Consider the following 25,148-nt stretch of genomic DNA (forward strand, 5'->3'; position numbering starts at 1 on the left):
CTGCTAACCCCAATCACCCAATCCATCCCTCTTCAGTCCCCTCCCCCATGGCAACCACAATCTGTTCTCTATGTCTGTGAGCCTGTTTCTGTTTCATAGATAGGTTCACTTGTATCGTATTTTATTATTATTTTTTTTAGATTCCAAATTTAAGTGATATCATATGGTATTTGCCTTCCTCTTTGGGACTTACTTCACTTTAGTATGACAACCTCTAGGTTCATTCATGTTGCTTCAGATGGTATTATTTTGTTCTTTTCCGTGGCTGAATAAATAGTATTCCATTGTGTATATGTACCACCTCTTCTTTATCCATTCATCCACTGATGGACACTTATGTTGTTTCCATGTTTTGACTATTGTGAATAAAGCTGCTAACCCCTTAATTTTTCTTCCTGACTTTCTTTGTTAAAATTCTCTCCTCTGTTTTGGCTGCTAAATTTTGAATCTGTTTCCCATCCATGATCTTCTCCATGACCCCAAATCCCTCATTGTGTAGCTCAGACTTATATCTAAACCCCTGTGCACTTTGGAGCATCCTAGACAGGTCATCTTACCCCATTCCATCTCCTAAAACTCTCTCCCAGCTGGTTTTTCAGCCCATCCCATACTACACAATCTTTCATTCACTCCTCCATTCATTCAATAAACATTTATTGAAAACACCTACTAAGTATATGAGTGGCCTGAATTAAGAACTGTGATAATGAATGAATAGAGTAACCTAACTACAATATGTGAATATTACATAATCAGGTTATTATATATGTACATTCTTTGGAATATTATGTAGCCATTAAAATAATGCCATTGAAATAGCATATTAAAAAGCAGAGGTAATACTTTGCCAGCAAAGGTTCTTCTAATCAAAGCCATGGTTTTTCCAGTGGTCATGTATGGATGTGAGAGTTGGACTATAAAGAAGACTGAGCACTGAAGAACTGATGCTTTTGAACTACGGTGTTGGAGAAGACTCTTGAGAGTCCCTTGGACTGCAAGGAGATCCAACCAGTCCATCTTCAAGGAAATCAGTCCTGAATATTCATTGGAGGACTGATGCTGAAGCTGAAGCTCCAATACTTTGGCCACCTGATGCAAAGAACTGACTCACTTGAAAAGACCCTGATGCTGGGAAAGATTGGAGGTGGGAGAAGAAGGAGATAACAGAGGATGAGATGGTTGGAGATGGCATCACCGACTCAATGGACATGAGTTTGAGTAAACTCTGGGAGTTGGTGATAGACAGGGAGGCCTGGCGTGCTGCAGTCCATGGGGTCACAAAGAGTCGGACAACACTGAGCGACTGAACTGAATTGATACATGTATATGTATAACTGAGTCATATATATGTATACATGTATACATATGCAATCCAAATATATATTCCTTTCACCATCTGTTTGCTCTTTTGTTATTTCTTCCATTGATACTTATTCTTTCTAATCCCTTTGCTCTGTGCAAGATTCCATGGGACCTTGCTTCCATTTGACCATATTCTCTGATCTTATTTGTTGGTCAGATGGGTGTACATGGCTCACCCCAGGGCAGTTGGTTGGACAGAGTGATTGGGCCAATTAGAGTACTTTGTTGTGAGTTCAGAATTGAAGACACTGAAGACTAAGATGGCTGGTATTGAGAACTATAGTCAACCAGAGGAAGGACCAGAGAGTCCTGTAGAGTTAGGACTGATGTAATCACAATACCCAAGTGAAAATCATGGGCAAACACACACGGAAAGGAAGGAAACATGGTGGAGAGAAGGATGGGTAGAGGAAGAGAGAGGAGGAATACTTTGACTCTCAGCCCTGGGTCTTTTTTTCCTTGAGCGCAACTACTTTGTTTTCTTTTCTCTGTCTCTGCAAGATTATTTTGTATCCTGCAATAATCACTGTGCTTCTTGTACTACCTTAAATGGTCCTCTATTTCTTGGAATCAAAATAACTTCAATTAAAATACTTCAGACTGTCCTCCCACCAGGTGAACTCTCTGTGGTCAACACAGCATGATATTTAGAAAACTCAAACTCTGATTGCTCATAAGTAACTCTGAATACTTTAGAAGAAAAAACCAAATATATCCATTTGGCACAATTGTTTGTGGACCACACACACACTCAAAGCACTCTGATGAAGCTGAACTTACCCACTTTTAACCTGCCTGTGACTTCTCCTTCTGTGTTGCGTGCATTCACGGTCACATTCTGTGTAGACTGCAGAAGCAGAGATGAGTCCTAAAAATGGATTTACACAGTGAGCTAAATGTATACTATCTAAAATGACTATACTTTTATATTTGTATATAAATTGAGGATTTATAGAAAATAATTTTTCCAATATCACAGATCCTATGACCTTATAAACTGTGACTAAATTTTTTCAAACTTGGATTATATTATGTGAATGGGGTAAATGCATTATTTCCCCACAAAATATAATAACCTCGTGGGTTTACAGAGCCCATCTACATTTTATAATACACCAGGTCGATTCTCAATGTGAAGATCTGAAACAATCAGGTTTTAATCGGTATTTGGTCTTTTCAAAAAAATTTAATTTTCATTTCTCACAGTTTATGTCCAGGATATGATATATTTTAAAAAATAAATCAGAGAATGGTTAGCTCTTCTATAATAAAGACCGTATTACTTATTTTCAAAACACAAAAGCCTTCTCACAATTTCAAGAGCTTTTAAAATCTGTTGGATGCCTTCGCTTTTAGAGCTCTTTGTTGGAAGATAAAGTGGCTTTATGAGCATGTAAGTGGGGTCATAGTCTGAATGGGGGCTTTGTTTCACAGAAGATTGCTGGCTCTTATATAAACAGTTTTCTTCAAAAGGAATGCAGTAATTTGGCTGTTAGCTTCAGGTGGGTTTATGTCACTCAGAGGGAACCAAGTATCTTCTAAAGTTGTGGAGGAATGATGTGTCATTTTTTTTTTTTTTTCAGAAGGAAAGAAGTTTTAGGAGCGCTTTGGAAATCTGGCTGGTTAGAAATTCTCCAACTTGCTTTGCGGAAGCACATGGGTTTACCAGCATCTCACCATTTATCCAGTGGTGTGAGCTTACTACTTGTTTTTGCTTTGTTATGAAATAACTAGCATGATAATAAAAGCTAACAATTCACCGAAGATTTTGACCATCCATCCTCTCGTTTACCTCCACACTTTGAAGGAGGTAGCTTTGATCCTCATCTACAGATGAGGGAACTGAGTTCAAAGAGATTAAATGACAGTTCTCCCTAAGTCACAGCCAGCAAGTGACAGTTCCATGATGGAGCCCGGTCTTCAGGTGCCAACGTCCAGGCTCTTGTGTTTTTTTTTTTCTTTTTATCATTCTCCCTGAAAGGGAGGACAGGGCCGCAGTCAGGGCTGTGAGGCCCGCCCTGGGCATGGACACAGTCAGCTGTCCGGGGAACCACTCTGCCTGACTCATGGGTGCTTTCCAACTCCCCTCTCCCCACTCTTTTTTCTGGCTTCCACTTCAGGGGCTGGAAATGCTAATTGCTTTCTCAGTCTGTCTTCTGGGGTAGGAGACCCAAGTGATACAACTCTGGTCGATGAGATGTAGAAAATCTGCTGGGAGTGGGGCTGAGGTTTCTGGGCAAGGTTTGGGTGTGACCCTGCTGGTCACTCACTGTGTGCCAGGGCACACACAAGGCACATGGCCAGGGAGCCATGCGATGTCAGTGCAGACAGCCTTTTCATTAGAAAAGCAAACCATTATTTGTTTTTCATAAATTATTTAAACGTGTCCTCATTTTCTTACCTCTCTGGAGCGTATTTCTTTGACATACAATGGGAATAAAAACTCAGATTCCCCCTCCAGGCGAAGTCCATCTGCCGTAACATGCAGGTGACCCATGCCTACCTGTTAACAAGAGCAGAGATTCTGTTATTGCTTTCTTCTTCACTTCTTTTATTATCAACTTAAATTATGTATACATTTTCATAGATTTCCTATCGGCCTTTTTCTGCATTTCCCTTAAGCACTTTATTTATAACTTTAGTTGTTTTTGTTCAGTATTCAGTGTTATATTAAATCTCATGCAGATACAAAGGATTGTTTAGGAAATGCATGTAAAATTTAAATAATCACTTTATGATAAACAGCCAAGAGCACCAGGTGGGCTCATAGAATAACAATGTTTACGCAAAGTCTGTGGGACTAATTGACACCTATTTCTAAGATAATGCACATCATTATTCTTTCAGGACACACTGACTGAGCGCCAGCCACACTGTGGGATCACACAGTGGCTGGGAGACCGCATGGCCCCTGGTGCCCGGGGCTGTTACAGTCCTCTGTCTCCAGCACTTGTGGGGCTGGAGGTGGGGGCGGGTGGGTGTGTCTCCCTTCCAGGCCTTTCCAGGGTCTTCCTGCTCATCCCTCAGCCTTCCACATAGCGAAGGTCTTTCTGAGGCCAGACAGGATCCTGTAGTCAGGAGGTGCCCCTGACAGACCCTGGGGTTTAAACCTGAGGAATTCAACCTTCATTCAGTCTCCAAATATGTTCATTGCTGCATCTTTTCTCACTGTGACTATCTTGTAAAGTAAAAACATTCTTCATTAAATGAATTGTTTTTCAAAAGGGACACAAAATATTATTAAAGCATATAAAATTACCCAGCTATCTTGAAAACATGAGGGTGCTTAAAACAGACTCCGAATTCCTTATAATAACTGATTTTTAGGTTACTAAATTATTCATTCCAATCCCAAAGAAAGGCGATGCCAGAGAATGCTCAAACTGCTGCACAACTGCACTCATCTCACACGCTAGCAAAGTAATGCTCAAAATTTGCCAAGCCAAAGCTTCAGCAGTATGTGAACCATGAACTTTCAGATGTTCAAGCTGAATTTAGAAAAGGCAGAGGAACCAGAGATCAAATTGCCAACACCTGTTGAATCATCAAAAAAGCAAGAGAGTTCCAGAAAAACATCTACTTCTGCTTGTTGACTATGCTAAAGCCTTTGACTGTGTGGATCATGGAATATTACTCAGCCGTTAAAAAGAATTCATTTGAATCAGTTCTAATGAGATGGATGAAACTGGAGCCCATTACACAACAAACTGTGGAAAATTCTTAAAGAGATGGGAATATCAGACCACCTGACCTGCCTCTTGAGAAATCTGTATGCAGGTCAGGAAGCAACAGTTAGAATTGGACATGGAACAACAGACTGGTTCCAAATTGGGAAAGGAGTACGTCAAGGCTGTATATTGTCACCCTGCTTATTTAACTTATATGCAGAGCACATCATGTGAAATGCCAAGCTGGATGAAGCACAAGCTGGAATCAAGATTGCCAGGAGAAATATCAATAACCTCAGATACACAGATGACACCACCCTTATGTCAGAAAGTGAAGAACTAAAGAGCCTCTTGATGAAAGTGAAAGAGGAGAGAGAAAAAGTTGGCTTAAAACTCAACATTCAGAAAACTAAGATCATGGCATCTAGTCCCATTACTTCATAGCGAATAAATGGGGAACCAATGAAAACAGTGAGAGACTTTATTTTTTTTGGCTCCAAGATCACTGCAGATGGTGACTGCAGCCATGAAATTAAAAGAAGCTTGCTCCTTGGAAGAAAAGCTATGACCAACCTAGACAGCATACTAAAAAGCAGAGACATTACTTTGCCAACAAAGGTTCATCTAGTCAAAGCTATGGTTTTTCCAGTAGTCATGTATGGATGTGAGAGTTGGACTATGAAGAAAGCCAAGCGCTGAAAAATTGATGCTTTTGAACTGTGGTGTTGGAGAAGACTCTTGAGAGTCCTTGGACTGCAAGGAGACCCAACCAGTCCATCCTCAAGGAAATCATCCCTGAATATTCATTGGAAGGACTGATGCTGAAGCTGAAATTCCAATACTTTGGCCACCTGATGAGAAGAACTGACGCATTGGAAAAGACCCTGATGCTGGGAAAGATTGAAGGCAGGAGGAGGAGGGGGCGATAGAGGATGAGATGGCTGGATGGCATCATCAACTCGATGGACATGAGTTTGAGTAAGATCTGGGAGTTGGTGATGGAAAGGGAGGCCTGGTGTGCTGTAGTCCATGGGGTCTCAAAGAGTTGGAAATGACTGAGTGACTGAACTGAACTGAATTCACTAGTTATTAAGTTTGCTGTTAAATACTGAAATGTGTACTAGAATTTATTGCATATCAGAATGGGGCTTTTAAAAAATCAAGTAAGTTGCATCTAAATGGTAAATATTTATAAACTAGTGAAATTAGAAAAATACAATTTGTAAAATTTTGCCAGTTAATGAATTAAATAATCTTTAAGCAATCATGACACACAATCAACCCCAAACTCAAGATGGCTCCAATTTTCCTACCATGAAGAGATAATGATGAATGGGAAAACCACAATGAAAACTCACTGTAAAATCAATACAGAATAATTTACAGTGAAACCATTAAAAAAGGTTAAGAAAAGGTAAATGCTACATTATTTTAAATGTTATATGTATTCTTTTTTGCTACTGAGCATTCTATCCAGACAGGAGAGAAACACTAACTGCATGACAGGGAGCTTCTGTTGATGCAATGGGGATGGACTGACAGCACAAACAAAATGAGAACATGATTATCAGGAAAAATAAACACTTACTGGGGAAAACCACATGACTCTAAGAATCCAAATGGTAAGAGCAAAATTCACAAGGAGGATGATGAGCAAAAGAAGGACGAACAAATACAGGCAACGCTTTCTCCAGCCATAAATGCCAATTTTGTAGACAGCCTGGTTCTCTGGCCGCTCTATCTGGGTGCCCTCCGTGATCGTGGTGTATTGTTCACGCACCATCTGCCACAGGTAGGGGGTAAAGAGGGGGAGGGGGAAAAGGAGGGAGGGGTGGGGAAGTGGGAGTGGGGAGAGGGACAAAGGCACAGACAGACGAACAGAGAGAGAATTTGTCAATATTGACTGACCATTAGTCCAACAAAACATTTTTTTTACCCTAATAACAAATCTCCAAAATTAAGTGACTTTTAAAAACAGCATTGAAGAATACTTTGAAACATGTCATTGTATTCCAGCCACAGTGATAATCTGTCATTCGCCATATTAGATATAACAAAATCATTTGAAATCCAGTGATCATATTTCCAGGGCTTCCAAGGTGGCTCAGTGGTAAAGAACCCATCTGTCAATGCAGGAGATGAGAGTTCAGTCCATGACTTGGGAAGATCCCCTGGAGAAGGAAATGGCTACTCACTCCAGTATTCTTGCCTGGGAAATCCCATGCACAGAGGAGCCAGGCAGGCTATGGAGTCCATGGGGTTGCAAAAGAGTTGGACACGACTTAGCGACTACAACAACAATCACATTTTCAAGTCTCAATCTATAAACTCAATACATATACAGCTTTCAAAATTCTGCAGGACTAACTTTGGAATTGAAGCATCAAACTACAACAGTTAAGTGATGGTTCTTAAAAGATTCAGTGAGAGGAAAATCAAGCTGGTACCTATAAGTCTTGTGAAAAAAATTCCAGTTCCTCAGTTTTATGCCAAACGATTAGGGTACATCTTCCTTCAGCTACTAAATATTAGTCAGAATTAAAAAGGCTCTTTACAAGATACCAGTCACACCAACATTTGCCTATAATAAAGCTCCCAAGTACTGACCTACTTCAAGAAATATCAAAATGTGGATGTGTACAAATGTTTACAAACATCCATCATTTTATGTAAATCAGGGTAAGAGTTTTAGTAACAATCTCCACTTTAGGAAGAGATTTTTAAAAGTTGCTCATTCTCCTCTTTACATGCACACACAAAAAGAGCATCAGTCAGTCAGTCAGTTCAGTCGCTCAGTCATGTCCGACTCTTTGCGACCCCATGAATCGCAGCACTCCAGGCCTCCCTATCCATCACCAACTCCCGGAGTTTACCCAAACTCATGTCCATTGAGTCGGTGATGCCATCCAGCCATCTCATCCTCTGTCGTCCCCTTCTCCTCCTGCCCCCAAGCCCTCCCAGCATCAGGGTCTTATCCAATGAGTCAACTCTTCGCATGAGGTGGCCAAAGTATTGGAATTTCAGCTTCACCATCAGTCCTTCCAATGAGCAGCCAGGACTGATCTCCATAGTTTTGTTTAAATTAAAATTAGAAATTATGATGACTTTTCTGATTGTAAAGGTAGCAAAATGATGAATCAGAACATAAAGTACTCTCCTCTGAGATTTTTTTATGCATTTATTTTTAGGAATGATTTAAAGATGTCCTTATTTAAAATGTCATGGTCTAAAATAATTCTTTAAATCTCTTTCCAACTGAACGGGCATCTCCCCCGTGTTCAAACTGATTGTATAAAACAGTGCTCTTCATCACTCAGTATTTTCAAACACTGAGGACTGACAATCTGCATTATTCAAAACCCAAGTGATTATTAACAGTTTCATGAGGGCATTCTTCACTTACTCATCTTTGACCCCTCCAGTCTTTTTTTATATGAGAAGGTACATCACCACCCACCCAGGTCTTCAAAGTCTCTGAAGTCATTCTTGTTTCCCCTTCAAGCCCCACATCAGCCCCACACCAACTCCACCTTCAGCCTATCTCCTCAGTCTGCCTACTTCCCTCCATTTCCATGGCAACCACTTTGGTGCCAGCCCCTCGAACTCCCTCATCTTCACCACTGCAAACCTGTCTCCCTTCCTCCCCCTCTGGAAGCCTCTCTCTACCCAGCGGCAGGCACGTGAAATAAAAGTCAGTTCCTGTCACTCTACAATGTCAAATCTTCCCATGGCTTTTCCCCACTGAGAACATCCAGGCTCCTCCATCACCCGCCCCCAGTCGTACATGAGAGCCTTGGCTCACCTCTTCATCTGCTACCACAGTGCCCCATCTACTTACAAACAGCCCAGGTGAACCCTCAGGTCAGAACTCACTGTTGGGCATTCTTCCCACCTGTCACCCTCTGCTGGCCCCCTCCTCACCTTCAGCACCAGTTCACATGTCATCCCCTCCAAGAAGTCTTCCCTGGACACACTCAGTCCCATCATATCACATCATTCTGTTATATTAATTTCAAAGCACGTGTCATCTAAATAATAGTGGCAAATTCAGACAGTCCATAAAAGATAAGCTCAGAGTCTGAGACTGGATTGGAGGGGTATGGCCAGAGACTCAGAATTCAAAACTATCACATTACTTTTACAATATTGCCAGAGATCAATAAAAACAGCTGTTTTCTAAGCATCAGTGTATATACACATTCTCACGTACACATACACGTATGTCTTCCAATTGCTACATATTTCTATTCCTATATAGAGCTTACTATTGCTGGCGTAAACTTATCACAAACCTAGCTTAATTCAACATAATCTTATTATCTTTTAGTTTTGGAGGTCACTGTTTGCATCATAACTCACATAATTCCTACATGGTGCCAACGTTTAGGAAAACGAAGAGGTTGCCTTGGTAGATGTGACAAAAAGTACATCAATAAGGAAAATTCAACAGTAGATAACTAATGGAGGAAATATTTGCCTTAAAGATAAGACAAGGTTAATACCCTTAGAAAGATAAATAAATAGATACAACTTGAGCAAAACCATGCACACACATTAAAGAAACACAAATGGTTACTACACAGTAAAAGATTCTACTTCACCAGGAAACACAAGCACAAATTCCACAGGCAGTTTTCAAACAGTAAGGGAAATTTAAAAACTGGTTCTAGCCAACATTGGCACGCTTAAGTGATATCATATGGATATGTTTGAAAAATGGGCATGGAACTCCTCTGTTGTTGAAAGTGAAAATTAACACCATTCCTCTAGAAGGATATTTGGCACTATGTATTGAGAATCTCAAACAGACAGTAATTTCAATTCTAGACACGTATTCCAAAGAAACAATCAGGAATGAAAATGAAGATTGACGTTTAAGGGTATTTGTTTTATGTTATCTATAACGATGAATAACTGGAAAGTAAAGGCTTTCCTAGTGGTTCAGTGGTAAAGAATCTGCCTGCCAATGCAGAAGACACAGGAGACCTGGGTTCGATGATCCCCTGCTAGAGGAAATGGCAGCTCACTCCAGTGTTCTTGCCTGGAGGATCCCATGGAGAGAGAAGCCTGGTGGGATATACAGTCTGTGGGGTCACAAAAGAGTCGACATGACTAAACAGCTAAACAACAACAAATAATGATAAGGTTTAAACATCAGAGTAACTAGTTATTGGATTATTATAACATTACAGAATTAACTGCTTGAAAAGCATATATCTTGAATATGCTAGAGAAATGCTAATGGTAGAGTGCTGAATGAAAAACAGAATAGTGAAATACATATTAAAATATACACCCATAGAAACAGACTATAAACAAATTTTAAAATTGTTAACAATAATTTCCCTCTATATTCTACCTTTTTCACTTAAAACTGCATTTCCCAAATGTCTTTCTGTATTTTTTCAGATTAAAAAATTTGTATATATCTACCTTTTGATATATATATTTCTCTGATAATAGAAGAGCTAACAGAAAATTCACTATACTTGTCCCGACTTTATGACTACATTTAGGATGACCAAGTAATTTAAAAAATAGTTCCGCTTCATCTTTGGTCAGATTGCTTAGCATGACTATAAAATAAAGCAAAGTACACAAACTGTAGTTCTCAATTTCATCCAAAGTCACAATCAATACAATTCCCACCATTAAAGACCCCTGCTATAAAACACACACGCACAGAGAGAGTCACAGGTTACAAGGTCATCAAACTGTTCTCTCTTCTCTACAATAGAACTGACTTTTAAAATGGCAAGCTGCCATTTTAAAAAGTTCCTTGCAGAATTCACCAAACCAACAGAATAAATGCTCTTTAACTAGCTAACATTCCTGATCAGGGAAGAAACCTTTATTTAAACGAAAAAGTAACAAGAGGAAAAAAAAACACTTTTAGCCACTGTCATACAAATGTTAGGTCATAAAACTGCGGTTTTAAAATGCATGTTTGTTTCTTAGTTCAGTTAGAGACTATTTTAAAGCAGTGCTATGATTATGAAGATGAGCAATTCAAACATGTTTTCTTGGTGTTTTACTCTTGTTTTTATTAAATAAACTCAGAAATCTGAAAGCTTTTACCATGTCCTTATGTCATGTTTGACTAAGGAGTAATATCAATGTCCAGAAGCTGAAGTTAGCAGAAATAAGGCCAAAATCAGGATGTTCTGTTCTCCGTTTTGTTCACCATTATATAACCAGCACCTACAGGTTTATAGACTGGACCTTTACTGCATTTCACACCTTAGTGACCTCATGTGACTTCATTTTCTATCAGGAATGTCTATCCATAAGTACTCTGTATTTCAACAGTGTATTTCAAGATCATGCAAAGTTCTACCTTGATGAATGAGTTGGATTTGGGAGGATGATTAGCATCAGAGAAGGGCTGTTTCTACCCTCAGTTTTCAACCATATTATCTTAGGTATTTCCCTTTCACTATCATATAACACAGACTGAAATCTAAAGTTACACCTTCTTAGTTCTGTGACATGATGATCAATTCTGTCCACTGAAGAACAAACAGTTAGTCAACTGATCAACTTGAGCAACCTACCAGGCTTCTTGAGAGTGTGTTTTTTTCAAAGATGCTGCACATGTAAAACTCGCTGAGAATGTTTCAGGTAAGAGTTAAAATAATCACAAAGGTGAGGATGGGTTTTAGGAGCTGTCTCCATGGCAACGACTTCTTCCTGCTGGTTCTCCTTTGGGGTCTGTTTTCCAGACCTCAGCTGAGGCCATCTTTTGACGTTTTACAGCTCTTCTCAACCCCTCCATGCCCCTTATCCAGTCTCCATGGCAACCAAAGTGACCTCCCCTAAGACTAATTCTATCCCAGTGGCTTCAGGACAAAGCACAGATGCCTTGGGCACACACAACTCATGGGAATGCCAGCTCTTTAACCAGTATGCACAGCATACCAGCTGGATCAAAGTCAAGTGGACTTGGACACTGAAGGACTCTGGGAGCGGTCTCAAGTCTCCTGCAAGTCCGCAGATCACCAAACACTCCTGCATCTATTTCCCAAGAAATTCCCTAAAGCACAGTAAGATGTGAAACAAGAAGTGAGCATGGAGTCTGTAATGGCAAAGACAGTAAGGAATTCTACAAAGCTCACACAAACACCAGAGAACGATTTGGTCCTGAAGTAGGTTCAGAGAAGAATAAGGCTAGATGCTCTTAAGGCTGAGAGAGAAAGGAGACAGGAAGGAAAGAAGGAAGCAGAGGTGGGTTCTGAAGGTTCCTCACTAGGAAACCAAAGCCACGGGGGGCGAGCAGTGCTGAGAAGCACTTGAGAAGCAGCCAGGTAGAAGAGAGAGCTGGGGGAACCCTTCCCAGGTTCCACAAAATGTGCAAAATTAAACAAAATGGGCACCCATTCATAATTTATAATTGTTATTTGATTTTCACCTTCATTATAGTAGAGTTGGACTGTAAAGAAGTCTGAGTGCCAAAGAATTGACGCTTTCAAATTGTGGTGCTAGAGAAGACTCTTGAGAGTCCCTTGGACTGCAAGGAGATCAAACCAGGTAATCCTAAAGGAAATCAGTCCTGAATATTCATTGAAAGGACTTATGCAGAAGCTGAAGCTCTAATCCTTTGGCCACCTGATGTGAAGAGCTGACTCACTGGAAAAGACCCTGATGCTGGGAAAGATTGAAGGCAGAAGGAAAAGGGGATGGCAGAGGATGAGATGGTTGGGTGGCATCACCAACTCAATGGACACGAGTTTGAGCACTCTGGGAGACAGTGAAGGACAGAGAAGCCTGTCCGTGGGGTCACAGAGTCGGACACGACTTAAGTGACTGAACAACAGTAGGAATTTAGTTTAATGACTACAGGGTTTATTTTTTAAAGGACAACACGGAACAGCTTTATTTGCAGCATTTTAGCTGCAAGTTTAGCCAACATATTCAGAAAACTTGGATGTGTTGGTCTTTGGAATTTGATATTTAAATATAGTGAAACACTGCTTTTCATTTGGCTTTGAAAGAAACCTCAGATAAATTCTAGAACCTCTAAGACTAACAACAACTTGAACCACAAGGCGGTAAGTACGCCTCTCTGTATCCATCTCTACAAAATGTTTCCAAGAAAACAAGCAAAACATAAACATAGGGAGTTTTGTAGTTCATTTTGCACTAGTGAGTTACTCCATTCTTCTGGCAAAATTTCCAGCCAGCCAAGCTATTTTTTCCCTATTATCTTTCTTAATGACTTTCTTTAGAAACTCGTCCTCCAAAGGCCCTATTACTTAGGGCCCTATTACTTAGGATCCACCAGAAAGAACAGATATTTAATAGGTCAAAGTACAGCACACGTTTACCTCATATTCTACTTACTATACTTTCTGATACATATTTTGAGCAATAGACTATTTTACCCAGATTTGGGTAGAGAGACATTTTTCCCTTTTTCATCCAAGAAGAGTTGGGCAGCTGAAGCTGGCATTTTGCTTCTGTTTTGCTTATTCTCAATGTATCAAACCACCTGGACTTCGGTTCTCATGAATTTTACTCTGTGTTTAAACGTCTTTGACAAAACTATGACAAAAAGTAAAGCAAATGTACTTCTACCACAAAAGCTTAAGAGTAGAATTAAAAGTGAAAAGTGAGTGAAAGTGAAAGTGTTAGTCGCTCAGTCGTGTCTAACTCTTTCTGACCCCATGGACTGTAGCCCGCCAGGCTCTGTCCGCGGAATTCTCCTGGCAAGAACTCTGGAGTGGGTTGCCATTCCCTTCTCCAGGGGATCTACCCACCCAGGGATCAAACTCGGGTCTCCTTCATTGCAGGCGGATTCTTTACTCTCTAATCCACCAGCAAAGCCCAGAATTAGAAGTAGGTGATCTGAAAGATTACTCTTTATCTGGATTAACTACAGTATAACAACTGAATGCCTGATAATACAAAAATGCTGTTATGGTGTTCTAAAATTAAAACTATTAGAAGGACATAATCATGCTAGAATAACACATAGCATTTTAGTTGTTAGAAAAACTTGAAATGAGGCATTAATTCCATTTTGTTGATATTTAATATATAATCATTTTGAGCTGAATTTATTTAACATTTTAAATTTATTTTCCGTTATGTCATCTATGAAGGAAAAAATAATCAAGAAGCCTTATATCTATTTGGTCTTTAAGTTGAACATTCTTATTCTGTAAGGTCCAAGTTAAAGCCGATTACTTACCTTAGATATTGTTAAAAAGCACACGGTGAATTAACTGCGCTCCTTCAGAGCTTCTGAGACAGGATTTGAGGCTGTCCAAGTACTTCGCCCAGTGAGAGGGGAGGGGTCAAGCTCACCAGGCAGCTGGGAGGAAGGCTCCCATTCTGGGTCTGGCTCATGTTTCATTCCCTCCTATTAGCAACAGGCGCATCTAATTTTACTCCCGTGACACAAGCACCTCATACCACAGTTAAAATTGTCTGGGCACCAATTCCAGGACACAGCACTAAGTGTGCCAAAGAGAAAAACCTCCCACAAAACCAACAGTTAGACCCTGAATCATGACCCTTGTATGTGATTTTAACTTTCTACAGTGAACTTGACCTTAAATGAACAGAAAAGCCTGTGGGATGCATTTCCAGTGGAATCCAATGTCAACAAAAGTCTTCTAAAAATCAAATTGACATTCGACTTTACTAGTATGAAATGTATACTGTTCTCTTTCAAGTAAACTGCAAAGTCTTATGTAACAGTCTTTAAAAATCACTTTCTTTAGACTGCTTCCCTTGTGGCTCAGTTGGTAGAGAATCCACCTGCAGTGCAGGAGACCTGGGTTTGATCCCTGTGTTGGGAAGATCCCCTGAAGGAGGGAATGGCTACCCACTCCAGTATTCTGGCCTGGAGAATTCCACGGACTGTATAGTCCCTGGGATCTCAAAGAGCTGGACATGTCTGAGCGACTTTCACTTTTCTTTAGACCTTTTATAAGTGAAAAAACTTTAACATTTGAGAAAACCTTAAATAATGATCATTACAATAAAGAGGAGGTAGACTCAACATGTTAAAATTATGATAGTTATTTTCTCAGTAAACTAAAATTATATCTTGTTTAACAAATTACGTGAAAGTAACAAGGTGATCTTATGTAGTCTTCTCTTTCTTTAAAAAGAACAATTAGAACATTCATCTTTTATAAGGTGTAAAGAAAATCTACTGAACTTTTGAATAATCTTAATCTTTTATTCTGCATTATTTTTACAGAGCCTGATTTGCAGCATGAATTGAAACTGACTAAATTATGTACTTGAAATTCATATTTTGGGACTAAACCTTGACTGTGAGAAGTAATGTGAATGATAATCCATATGCTTAATTTTTATTATATTTTCTTCTCAGGAGATTTTTTTTCTCATGCTATTTATGCTCTAACTTCTTTTGAAATTTGATGCTTCTTACACCAACAGCTGCAGGCCTTAAATGAAAAGCTGATACAGCTTCAACTAATCGTATATTTATTCATAAGACACTGAAAAATCTTTCATGAATTCTTTGTGCATTACTATTTTTTCTCTCATGGCAATTCAGTTGGACAAAATACTATGGCAAAACCACCAGTTCTCAATGAAAATACCTACTGTATTTAACAGTGATAATATGAGATGTATTTTTATATCACCGGGTGCCTGAATAGTCAAAATCTGAAACCCCTAACTCAATATTCTTGTTGAAATGTCACATTTAAAAGTTACTTACAAAGGGACCTTTTGTCAGTCGACTAACTGATTTACAGCGATGAATTTTCACCTTGGAGGCTGATCTGTAAGCATGTTAGTCAGGTTGATATATCTGTTCTCCATTCACATTCACAGATATATTTAACACTATCGACTAACCTTTTACTCCTGCTGGAAGGATGACTTTGAAAACAAAATCTTTTGATTTTATACCACAGTTGACACTATTGAAAAGAGATCTTCAAAGCATCCATTGTAGGTCTAGTTCAGGTTTGTAACTCATATACGCACATCACATTTGTTTTCAACAGAATGATAACATTATAAAGCTATAAGAAGCCTTAAAGAAAACTAGTCTACCCCTCCACTAGATGTAAAACACTTTATTCAAGGTCAGAGCTGCTAAGGGCATGGAGGGAAGCAACTTTCAAATGAGATAATCCGAGCTTTGGAAAGAACAGAGAAGTGAGGAGTAGCTGCCTCGAAGAGGTAGGGAGTAAAGTTACCAGTGAAATGTGTGAGTCTGCGTTCAGGGTCCAGCTGAAGTTGATGAACAGACAATGGTCCCGTCCGGAACAGCCCCTGTGACTTTATACTCTACCTGCGGTGGACAGCATCGACAGCAACGCCTCCCTGACCCTGGCCACACTTTCATCTCTTCCCCAAACCTGCCCCTTCGCCTATCCTTCCTTTCCTGGCTTACGACTCCAGCCTCCACACAGAGCGGGGAGACACGTCGAGAAAGCCCCCTCGCTAACCCGCCGCTAGTCACCAGTTGACACCGCCCCTCCTGCTCTGCCCCCGTCTCTGCCCTGGGTCCCCTTCTGACTGGGGGACCCCCGTCAGGTCTGCCTGGTGTGTGGCTGGCACCTGCTCCACTGTGTGCAGGTACACTGTGGTGTATCTTACTCTCCCCGATGCCACATTAACACCGAGAACAGGGAATTCTGTCCTCATCACTCCCCTGCTTCAAGTCCTTCAGCAAGCCATCGGAATAGGGCACCAGGTCCAGACAGGCACGTGCCCATTTATAGGCAGGCCCTGCGCATCTCACCTGGCCTCTCCCTGTGGGTTCTGTAAGGAACCACAGGAGTCACCTTGCTGTCGGGTGCCCACTGGACCTCAGACTAGAGTTCTTGCTCATCTTTTTCTGCTTTTTCTTCTATATGCACTTAAAAATTTATTATAATTGCTTGTATATACACTGCCATCATTGGTTTGTAAACCTGTTCTCTCTACTGGACCATGAACTACCTGCTTAGCACCTGCATATAGTAAACCCTCAATTAGTTGAACTCTGCAGTTACACCAGACTCTGCTTTCTATGACAGCAATTCTATAGTGTACAGTAAGACACACACACACACACACACACACACACACACACACACACAGAGCTAACATACATGATCAGCATGACATTATAAGAATTTTCCAGAAGAGGTCAGTATAACAGTGGTAAGAAGATGGCTTTCAGAGTAAATGAAATGTGAAATCAAATTAAATTCTTTTGTAAGTGATCAACTTTAAACCTTTAAAAAAAAAATACTATGTGAATCATTTGCTCCTTCAATTGAAGCTGTAGTTCTTCAAAATAGATGGCCACAGACTTTTCAAGTAAGTAAAATGAAGTGATCAAATGATTCTATACACAACTGAAAGCTCAAGTTTTTCATCTGGAATGTTGTTAATATAATTACCTGGAGGCTTCTCACCCACCTTTCTGATGACTTTTTAAATAGGAATGATCCAAGTGTATGCATTTTATTTTTATTTGTTTGTTTTTTTGGCTACACTGGATCTTCATTGCTACGCAGGCTTTCTCTAGCTGCTGCGGGTGGGGACTACTGTCTAGAGCGGTGCACAGGCTCCTCGCTGCAGTGGCTTCTTTAGTTGTGGAGCACGACCTTCAGAGTGAGGGCTCAGTAACTGCAGCACATGGGCTTCACTGCCCCTTGGCATGTGGAATCTTCCTGGACAAGGGATTGAACCCATGTCCCCTGCATTTGGCAGGCAGATACTTTACCATTAAACCACCAGAGAAGTCTCCAAGTGTACGCATTTTAACAAAAACAATTCATATTCCCTTCAGAGTTTCCATATCAATAAAAATGAACCTACTAGACTACTGATGTGGGTATTTTATGTTTTTCATGGTACTTTTGGGGAATTTAGGAGTCAGTATTCAGTATCAAGGGCTAATTGAGTGTTTTCAGGGAAGATAGGATAAAAGCATTGGAATGGTGGAAAAATAAGAGGTAGGAAAAGGAAAGACTAAAAGGAACAGAAAACTTTAAGATTTCAGAAGAGAAAGTGGAGTATGATTTGAAATTTCAAAGGTTATCCACTGGTAATGCCTGAATTGCATCACAATAATTAAAAAGCATCATTCCATGAACATATAACTTTGCATAATCCACAGAAAATGGATACTACAGCCCTAGTAAGTATAGACTTCTGGGTAGAGAATGGAAGTGCTGTGTGTGCCCATCAAAATGACAGGAAACACTGAGCCATTAGCAAAGCAGAACCCACACACGCTGGAGAGGAAAACCATCAGAAGGGCTTGGGAATTCCCTGGTGGTCCGGTGGTTGGGACTTTGTGCTTTCACTGCTAAGAGTCTGCGTTCAATCCTTGGTCAGGGAACTAAGATCCCACACGTCTCACAGCAAAAAAAAAAAAAAAAGGGCGGGAGGAGCGCTTATGAGAAACCTGAAGTCTCCTGCTTCTCCCTACCAATCTCCACGTTCACTGGTCCAAGTCACTACTTACATCTTCTTCCCCATACTCACCTCTGACCTTTTAAATAACCTTAAATGGCTGTAGCTCGATTTATTAACTCTGGACTCATGCTATTGACTGAGCTCATGCACATTCTCACCCAGTGACCTTCTCCTTTTCCTTATGTTGTCGTTTTTTTTTTTTTTTTAATTTTTTTTATTATTATTATTTTTTTAAATTTTATTTTATTAGTTGGAGGCCAATTACTTCACAACATTTCAGTGGGTTTTGTCATACATTGACACAAATCAGCCATAGAGTTACACGTATTCCCCATCCCGATCCCCCCTCCCACCTCCCTCTCCACCCGACTCCTCTGGGTCCTCCCAGTGCACCAGGCCCGAGCACTCATCTCATGCATCTCACCTGGGCTGGTGGTCTGTTTCACCATAGATAATATACATGCTGTTCTTTTGAAACATCCCACCCTCACCTTCTCCCACAGAGTTCAAAAGTCTGTTCTGTAATTCTGTGTTTCTTTTTCTGTTTTGCATATAGGGTTATCGTTACCATCTTTCTAAATTCCATATATATGTGTTAGTATGCTGTAATGTTCTTTATCTTTCTGGCCTACTTCACTCTGTATAATGGGCTCCAGTTTCATCCATCTCATTAGAACTGATTCAAATGAATTCTTTTTAATGGCTGAGTAATATTCCATGGTGTATATGTACCACAGCTTCCTTATCCATTCATCTGCTGATGGGCATCTAGGCCGCTTCCATGTCCTGGCTATTATAAACAGTGCTGCGATGAACATTGGGGTGCACGTGTCTCTTTCAGATCTGGTTTCCTCGGTGTGTATGCCCAGAAGTGGTATTGCTGGGTCATATGGCAGTTCTATTTCCAGTTTCTTAAGAAATCTCCACACTGTTTTCCATAGTGGCTGTACTAGTTTGCATTCCCACCAACAGTGTAAGAGGGTTCCCTTTTCTCCACACCCTCTCCAGCATTTATTGCTTGTAGACTTTTGGATAGCAGCCATCTTGACTGGCGTGTAATGGTACCTCATTGTGGTTTTGATTTGCATTTCTCTAATAATGAGTGATGTTGAGCATCTTTTCATGTGTTTGTTAGCCAGCTGTATGTCTTCTTTGGAGAAATGTCTGTTTAGTTCTTTGGCCCATTTTTTGATTGGGTCATTTATTTTTCTGGAATTGAGCTTCAGGAGTTGCTTGTATATTTTTGAGATTAATCCTTTGTCTGTTTCTTCATTTGCTATTATTTTCTCCCAATCTGAGGGCTGTCTTTTCACCTTATTTATAGTTTCCTTTGTAGTGCAGAAGTTTTTAAGTTTCATTAGGTCCCATTTGTTTAGTTTTGCTTTTATTTCCAATATTCTGGGAGGTGGGTCATAGAGGACCCTGCTAAGATTTATGTTGGAGAGTGTTTTGCCTATGTTCTCCTCTAGGAGTTTTATAGTTTCTGGTCTTACATTTAGATCTTTAATCCATTTTGAGTTTATTTTTGTGTATGGTGTTAGAAAGTGATCTAGTTTCATTCTTTTACAAGTGGTTGACCAGTTTTCCCAGCACCACTTGTTAAAGAGGTTGTCTTTTTTCCATTGCATATCCTTGCCTCCTTTGTCAAAGATAAGGTGTCCATAGGTTCGTGGATTTATCTCTGGGCTTTCTATTCTGTTCCATTGATCTATATTTCTGTCTTTGTGCCAGTACCATACTGTCTTGATGACTGTGGCTTTGTAGTAGAGTCTGAAGTCAGGCAGGTTGATTCCTCCAGTTCCATTCTTCTTTCTCAAGATTACTTTGGCTATTCGTGGTTTTCTGTATTTCCATACAAATTGTGAAATTATTTGTTCTAGTTCTGTGAAAAATACCGTTGGTAGCTTGATAGGGATTGCATTGAATCTATAGATGGCTTTGGGTAGAATAACCATTTTGACAATATTGATTCTTCCAATCCATGAACACGGTATGTTTCTCCATCTGTTTGTGTCCTCTTTGATTTCTTTCATCAGTGTTTTATAGTTTTCTATGTACAGGTCTTTTGTTTCTTTAGGTAGATATACTCCTAGTATTTTATTCTTTTTGTTGCAATGGTGAATGGTATTGTTTCCTTAATTTCTCTTTCTGTTTTTTCATTGTTAGTATATAGGAATGCAAGGGATTTCTGTGTGTTAATTTTATATCCTGCAACTTTACTATATTCATTGATTAGCTCTAGTAATTTTCTGGAAGAGTCTTTAGGGTTTTCTATGTAGAGGATCATGTCATCTGCAAACAGTGAGAGTTTCACTTCTTCTTTTCCTATCTGGATTCCTTTTATTTCTTTTTATGCTCTGATTGCTGTGGCCAAAACTTCCAAGACTATGTTGAATAGTAGTGGTGAGAGTGGGCACCCTTGACTTGTTCCTGATTTCAGGGGAAATGCTTTCAATTTTTCACCATTGAGGGTGATGCTTGCTGTGGGTTTGTCATATATAGCTTTTATTATGTTGAGGTATGTTCCCTCTATTCCTGCTTTCTGGAGAGTTTTAATCGTAAATGAGTGTTGAATTTTGTCAAAGGCTTTCTCTGCATCTATTGAGATAATCATATGGCTTTTATCTTTCAATTTGTTAATGTGGTGTATTACGTTGATTGATTTGTGGATATTAAAGAATCCTTGCATTCCTGGGATAAAGCCCACTTGGTCATGGTGTATGATTTTTTTAATATGTTGTTGGATTCTGTTTGCTAGAATTTTGTTAAGGATTTTTGAATCTATGTTCATCAGTGATATTGGCCTGTAGTTTTCTTTTTTTGTGGCATCTTTGTCTGGTTTTGGAATTAGGGTGATGGTGGCCTCATAGAATGAGTTTGGAAGTTTACCTTCATCTGCAATTTTCTGGAAGAGTTTGAGTAAGATAGGTGTTAGCTCTTCTCTAAATTTTTGGTAGAATTCAGTTGTGAAGCCATCTGATCCTGGGCTTTTGTTTCCTGGAAGATTTTTGATTACAGTTTCGATTTCCTTGCTTGTGATGGGTCTGTTAAGATCTTCTATTTCTTCCTGGTTCAGTTTTGGAAAGTTATACTTTTCTAAGAATTTGTCCATTTCATCCAAGTTGTCCATTTTATTGGCATAGAGCTGCTGGTAGTAGTCTCTTATGATCCTTTGGATTTCAGTGTTGTCTGTTGTGATCTCACCCTTTTCATTTCTTATTTTGTTAATTTGGTTCTTCTCTCTTTGTTTCTTAATGAGTCTTGCTAATGGTTTGTCAATTTTGTTTATTTTTTCAAAAAACCAGCTTTTAGCTTTGTTGATTTTTGCTATGGTCTCTTTAGTTTCTTTTGCATTTATTTCTGCCCTAATTTTTAAGATTTCTTTCCTTCTGCTAACCCTGGGGTTCTTCATTTCTTCCTTCTCTAATTGCTTTAGGTGTAGAGTTAGTTTATTTATTTGGCTTTTTTCTTGTTTCTTGATGTAAGCCTGTAATGCTATGAATCTTCCCCTTAGCACTGCTTTTACAGTGTCCCATAGGTTTTGGGTTGTTGTGTTTTCATTTTCATTCATTTCTATACATATTTTGATTTCTTTTTTGATTTCTTCTATGATTTGTTGGTTATTCAGAAGCATGTTATTTAGCCTCCATATGTTTGAATTTTTAACAATTTTTTTCCTGTAATTGAGATCTAATCTTACTGCACTGTGGTCAGAAAAGATGACTGGAATGATTTCAATTTTTCTGAATTTTCCAAGACCAGATTTATGGCCCAGGATGTGATCTATTCTGGAGAATGTTCCGTGTGCACTTGAGAAAAAGGTGAAGTTGATTGTTTTGGGGTGAAATGTCCTATAGATATCAATTAGGTCTAGCTGGTCCATTGTATCATTTAAGGTTTGTGTTTCCTTGTTGATTTTTTGTTTAGTTGATCTATCCATAGTTGTGAGTGGGGTATTAAAGTCTCCCACTATTATTGTGTTACTATTAATTTCCTCTTTCATACTCATTAGCATTTGCCATACATATTGCGGTGCTCCTATGTTGGGTGCATATATATTTATAATTGTTATATCTTCTTCTTGGATTGATCCTTTGATCATTATGTAGTGTCCTTCTTTGTCTCTTTTCACATCCTTTATTTGAAAGTCTATTTTATCTGATATGAGTATTGCGACTCCTGCTTTCTTTTGGTCTCCATTTGCGTGAAGTATTTTTTTCCAGCCCTTCACTTTTAGTCTGTATGTGTCTCTGGTTTTGAGGTGGGTCTCTTGTAGACAGCATATATAGGGGTCTTGTTTTTGTATCCATTCAGCCAATCTTTGTCTTTTGGTTGGGGCATTCAACCCATTTACATTTAAGGTAATTATTGATAGGTGTGGTCCCGTTGCCATTTACTTTGTTGTTTCGGGTTCACGTTTATACAACCTTTCTGCATTTCCTGTCTAGAGAAGATCCTTTAGCATTTGTTGAAGAGCTGGTTTGGTGGTGCTGAATTCTCTCAGCTTTTGCTTGTCTGTAAAGCTTTTGAATTCTCCTTCATATCTGAATGAGATCCTTGCTGGGTACAGTAATCTAGGTTGTAGATTATTCTCTTTCATTACTTTCATTATGTCCTGCCATTCCCTTCTGGCCTGGAGGGTTTCTATTGATTGATCAGCTGTTATCCTTATGGGAATCCCTTTGTGAGTTATTTGTTGTTTCTCCCTTGCTGCTTTTAGTATTTGTTCTTTGTGTTTGATCTTTGTTAATTTGATTAATATGTGTCTTGGAGTGTTTTGCCTTGGGTTTATCCTGTTTGGGACTCTCTGGGTTTCTTGGACTTGGGTGGCTATTTCCTTCCCCATTTTAGGGAAGTTTTCAGCTATTATCTCCTTGAGTATTTTCTCATGGCCTTTCTTTTTGTCTTCTTCTTCTGGGACTCCTATGATTCGAATGTTGGGGCGTTTCACATTGTCCCAGAGGTCCCTGAGGTTGCCCTCATTTCTTTTGATCCTTTTTTCTTTTTTCCTCTCTGCTTCATTTATTTCCACCATTCTATCTTCTACCTCACTTATCCTATCTTCTGTCTCCGTTATTCTACTCTTGGTTCCCTTCAAAGTGTTTTTGATCTCATTCATTGCATTATTCATTTTTAATTGACTCTCTTTTATTTCTTCTAGGTCTTTAGTAAACATTTCTTGCATCTTTTCAATCTTTGTCTCCAGGCTATTTATCTGTAACTCCATTTTGTTTTCAAGATTTTGGATCATTTTTATTATCATTATTCTAAATTCTTTTTCAGGTAGATTCCCTATCTCCTCCTCTTTTGTTTGACTTGGTGGGCACTTGTCATGTTCCTTTACCTGTTGGATATTTCTCTGCCTTTTCATCTTGTTTAGATTGCTGTGTCTGGAATGGGCTTTCTGTATTCTGGAGGTCTGTGGTTCCTTTTTATTGTGGAGTTTTTACCCAGTGGGTGGGGTTGGACAGTTGGCTTGTCAAGGTTTCCTGGTTAGGGAAGCTTGTGTCAGTGTTCTGGAGCGTGGAACTTGATTTCTTCTCTTTGAAGAGCAATGGAGTGCCCAGTAATGAGTTTTGAGATGGGTCTATGTGTTAGGTGTGACTTTGGGCAGTCTGTATGTTGACTTTCAGGGCTATGTTCCTGCGTTGCTGGGGAATTTGCGTTGTATGTCTTGCTCTAAAACTTGTTGGCTCTTGGGTGGTGGTTGGTTTCAGTGTAGGTATGGAGGCTTTTGGACGGTCTCTTATTACTTAAAGTTCCATGTAGTCAGGAGTTTTCTGGTGTTCTCAGGTTTTGGGCTTAAATCTCCTGCCTCTGGATTTCAGTTTTATTCTTCCTGTAGTCTCAGGACTTCTCCAACTATACAGCACTGATAATAAAACTTCTAGGTTAATGGCGAAAAGATTCTCCCCTGTTAGGGACTCCCAGAGATGTTCACAGAGTTACATGAAGAAGAGGACAGGGAGGAGGGAAATAGAGATGAGCAGGAGGAGAAAAAGGGGGCTCAAGAGGGGAGAGACAGATCTACGCAGTCGTCTGTTCCTAGAGTGTTCTCCGTAGCCCAGACACCCACAAAGATTCACAGAATTGGATTGGGAAGAGAAGGGGAAAGGAGGAAATAGAGGTGTTCTGAGATAGAAAACAGAGAGTCAAGATTGGGAGAGAATAATCAACACACTCCTGAATAAAAATGGAAACTGAATATTGGATTCTTAAATGTTCACAGTTTATATCTTATACTGAAGAACAAAAATTACAAATCTAGAGTAGATGTTAGACTCTTAAAAATACTGTATTAAAAACAAAAACAAAAACACCCCCCCAAAAAATTTTAGAAATATATATGAGTTTCGGTTTAAAAATAGGGCTTCTCTTCTTTTTTTTTCCTTTCCTCTTTGTAAGGTTATAGTATATTGAAAATGAATAATTAAGGAGTAGTAGAGGAGTACTAGAGGACTTTAAAAGAAATAAGAGAAAAAGAAAAATAGAAAATAGAAGAGAAGAAGGGGGAAAAAAAGAAAAAAAAAAAGAAGAGGAAAAAAAAATTTTCCCTAACTAAAAAAAATCGTAAGAATTTATGAAAATGAAAGTTAAGGAGTAATGGGGGAGTAATAGGGAATTTTAAAGGAAAATAAAAGAGAAAAAAATAAAAAAGAAAAAATAAAATAAAAAAAAATTTTTTTTTTCTTACTTAAAAAAAAAAAAGTA

The 25,148-nt window shown here is 39.3% G+C and overlaps 1 protein-coding gene across 2 annotated transcripts in view; it reads right to left on the reverse strand.

Annotated features, from left to right (window-relative positions):
* The window catches only part of SGCG (sarcoglycan gamma), a 29,369-nt gene extending 15,023 nt beyond the window's left edge, over nt 1-14,346 (reverse strand). The window contains exons 1-4 of one of the 2 annotated variants that reach the window (XM_065901927.1): nt 14,221-14,331; nt 6,619-6,813; nt 3,764-3,865; nt 2,143-2,230 (exon numbers count right to left, since the gene is read on the reverse strand). In XM_065901927.1, the coding sequence (XP_065757999.1) occupies nt 2,143-2,230; nt 3,764-3,865; nt 6,619-6,813 (385 nt within the window). In that variant the 5' untranslated portion in view covers nt 14,221-14,331. Of the gene's footprint in view, nt 1-2,142; nt 2,231-3,763; nt 3,866-6,618; nt 6,814-14,220 lie in introns of both variants that reach the window. The other variant, XM_065901928.1, reaches the window with a different exon arrangement.
* Between the last annotated feature and the right edge of the window lie 10,802 nt (nt 14,347-25,148).

This window comes from Muntiacus reevesi, chromosome 11, assembly GCF_963930625.1.
Source record: "Muntiacus reevesi chromosome 11, mMunRee1.1, whole genome shotgun sequence".
NCBI lineage: Eukaryota > Metazoa > Chordata > Mammalia > Artiodactyla > Cervidae > Muntiacus > Muntiacus reevesi.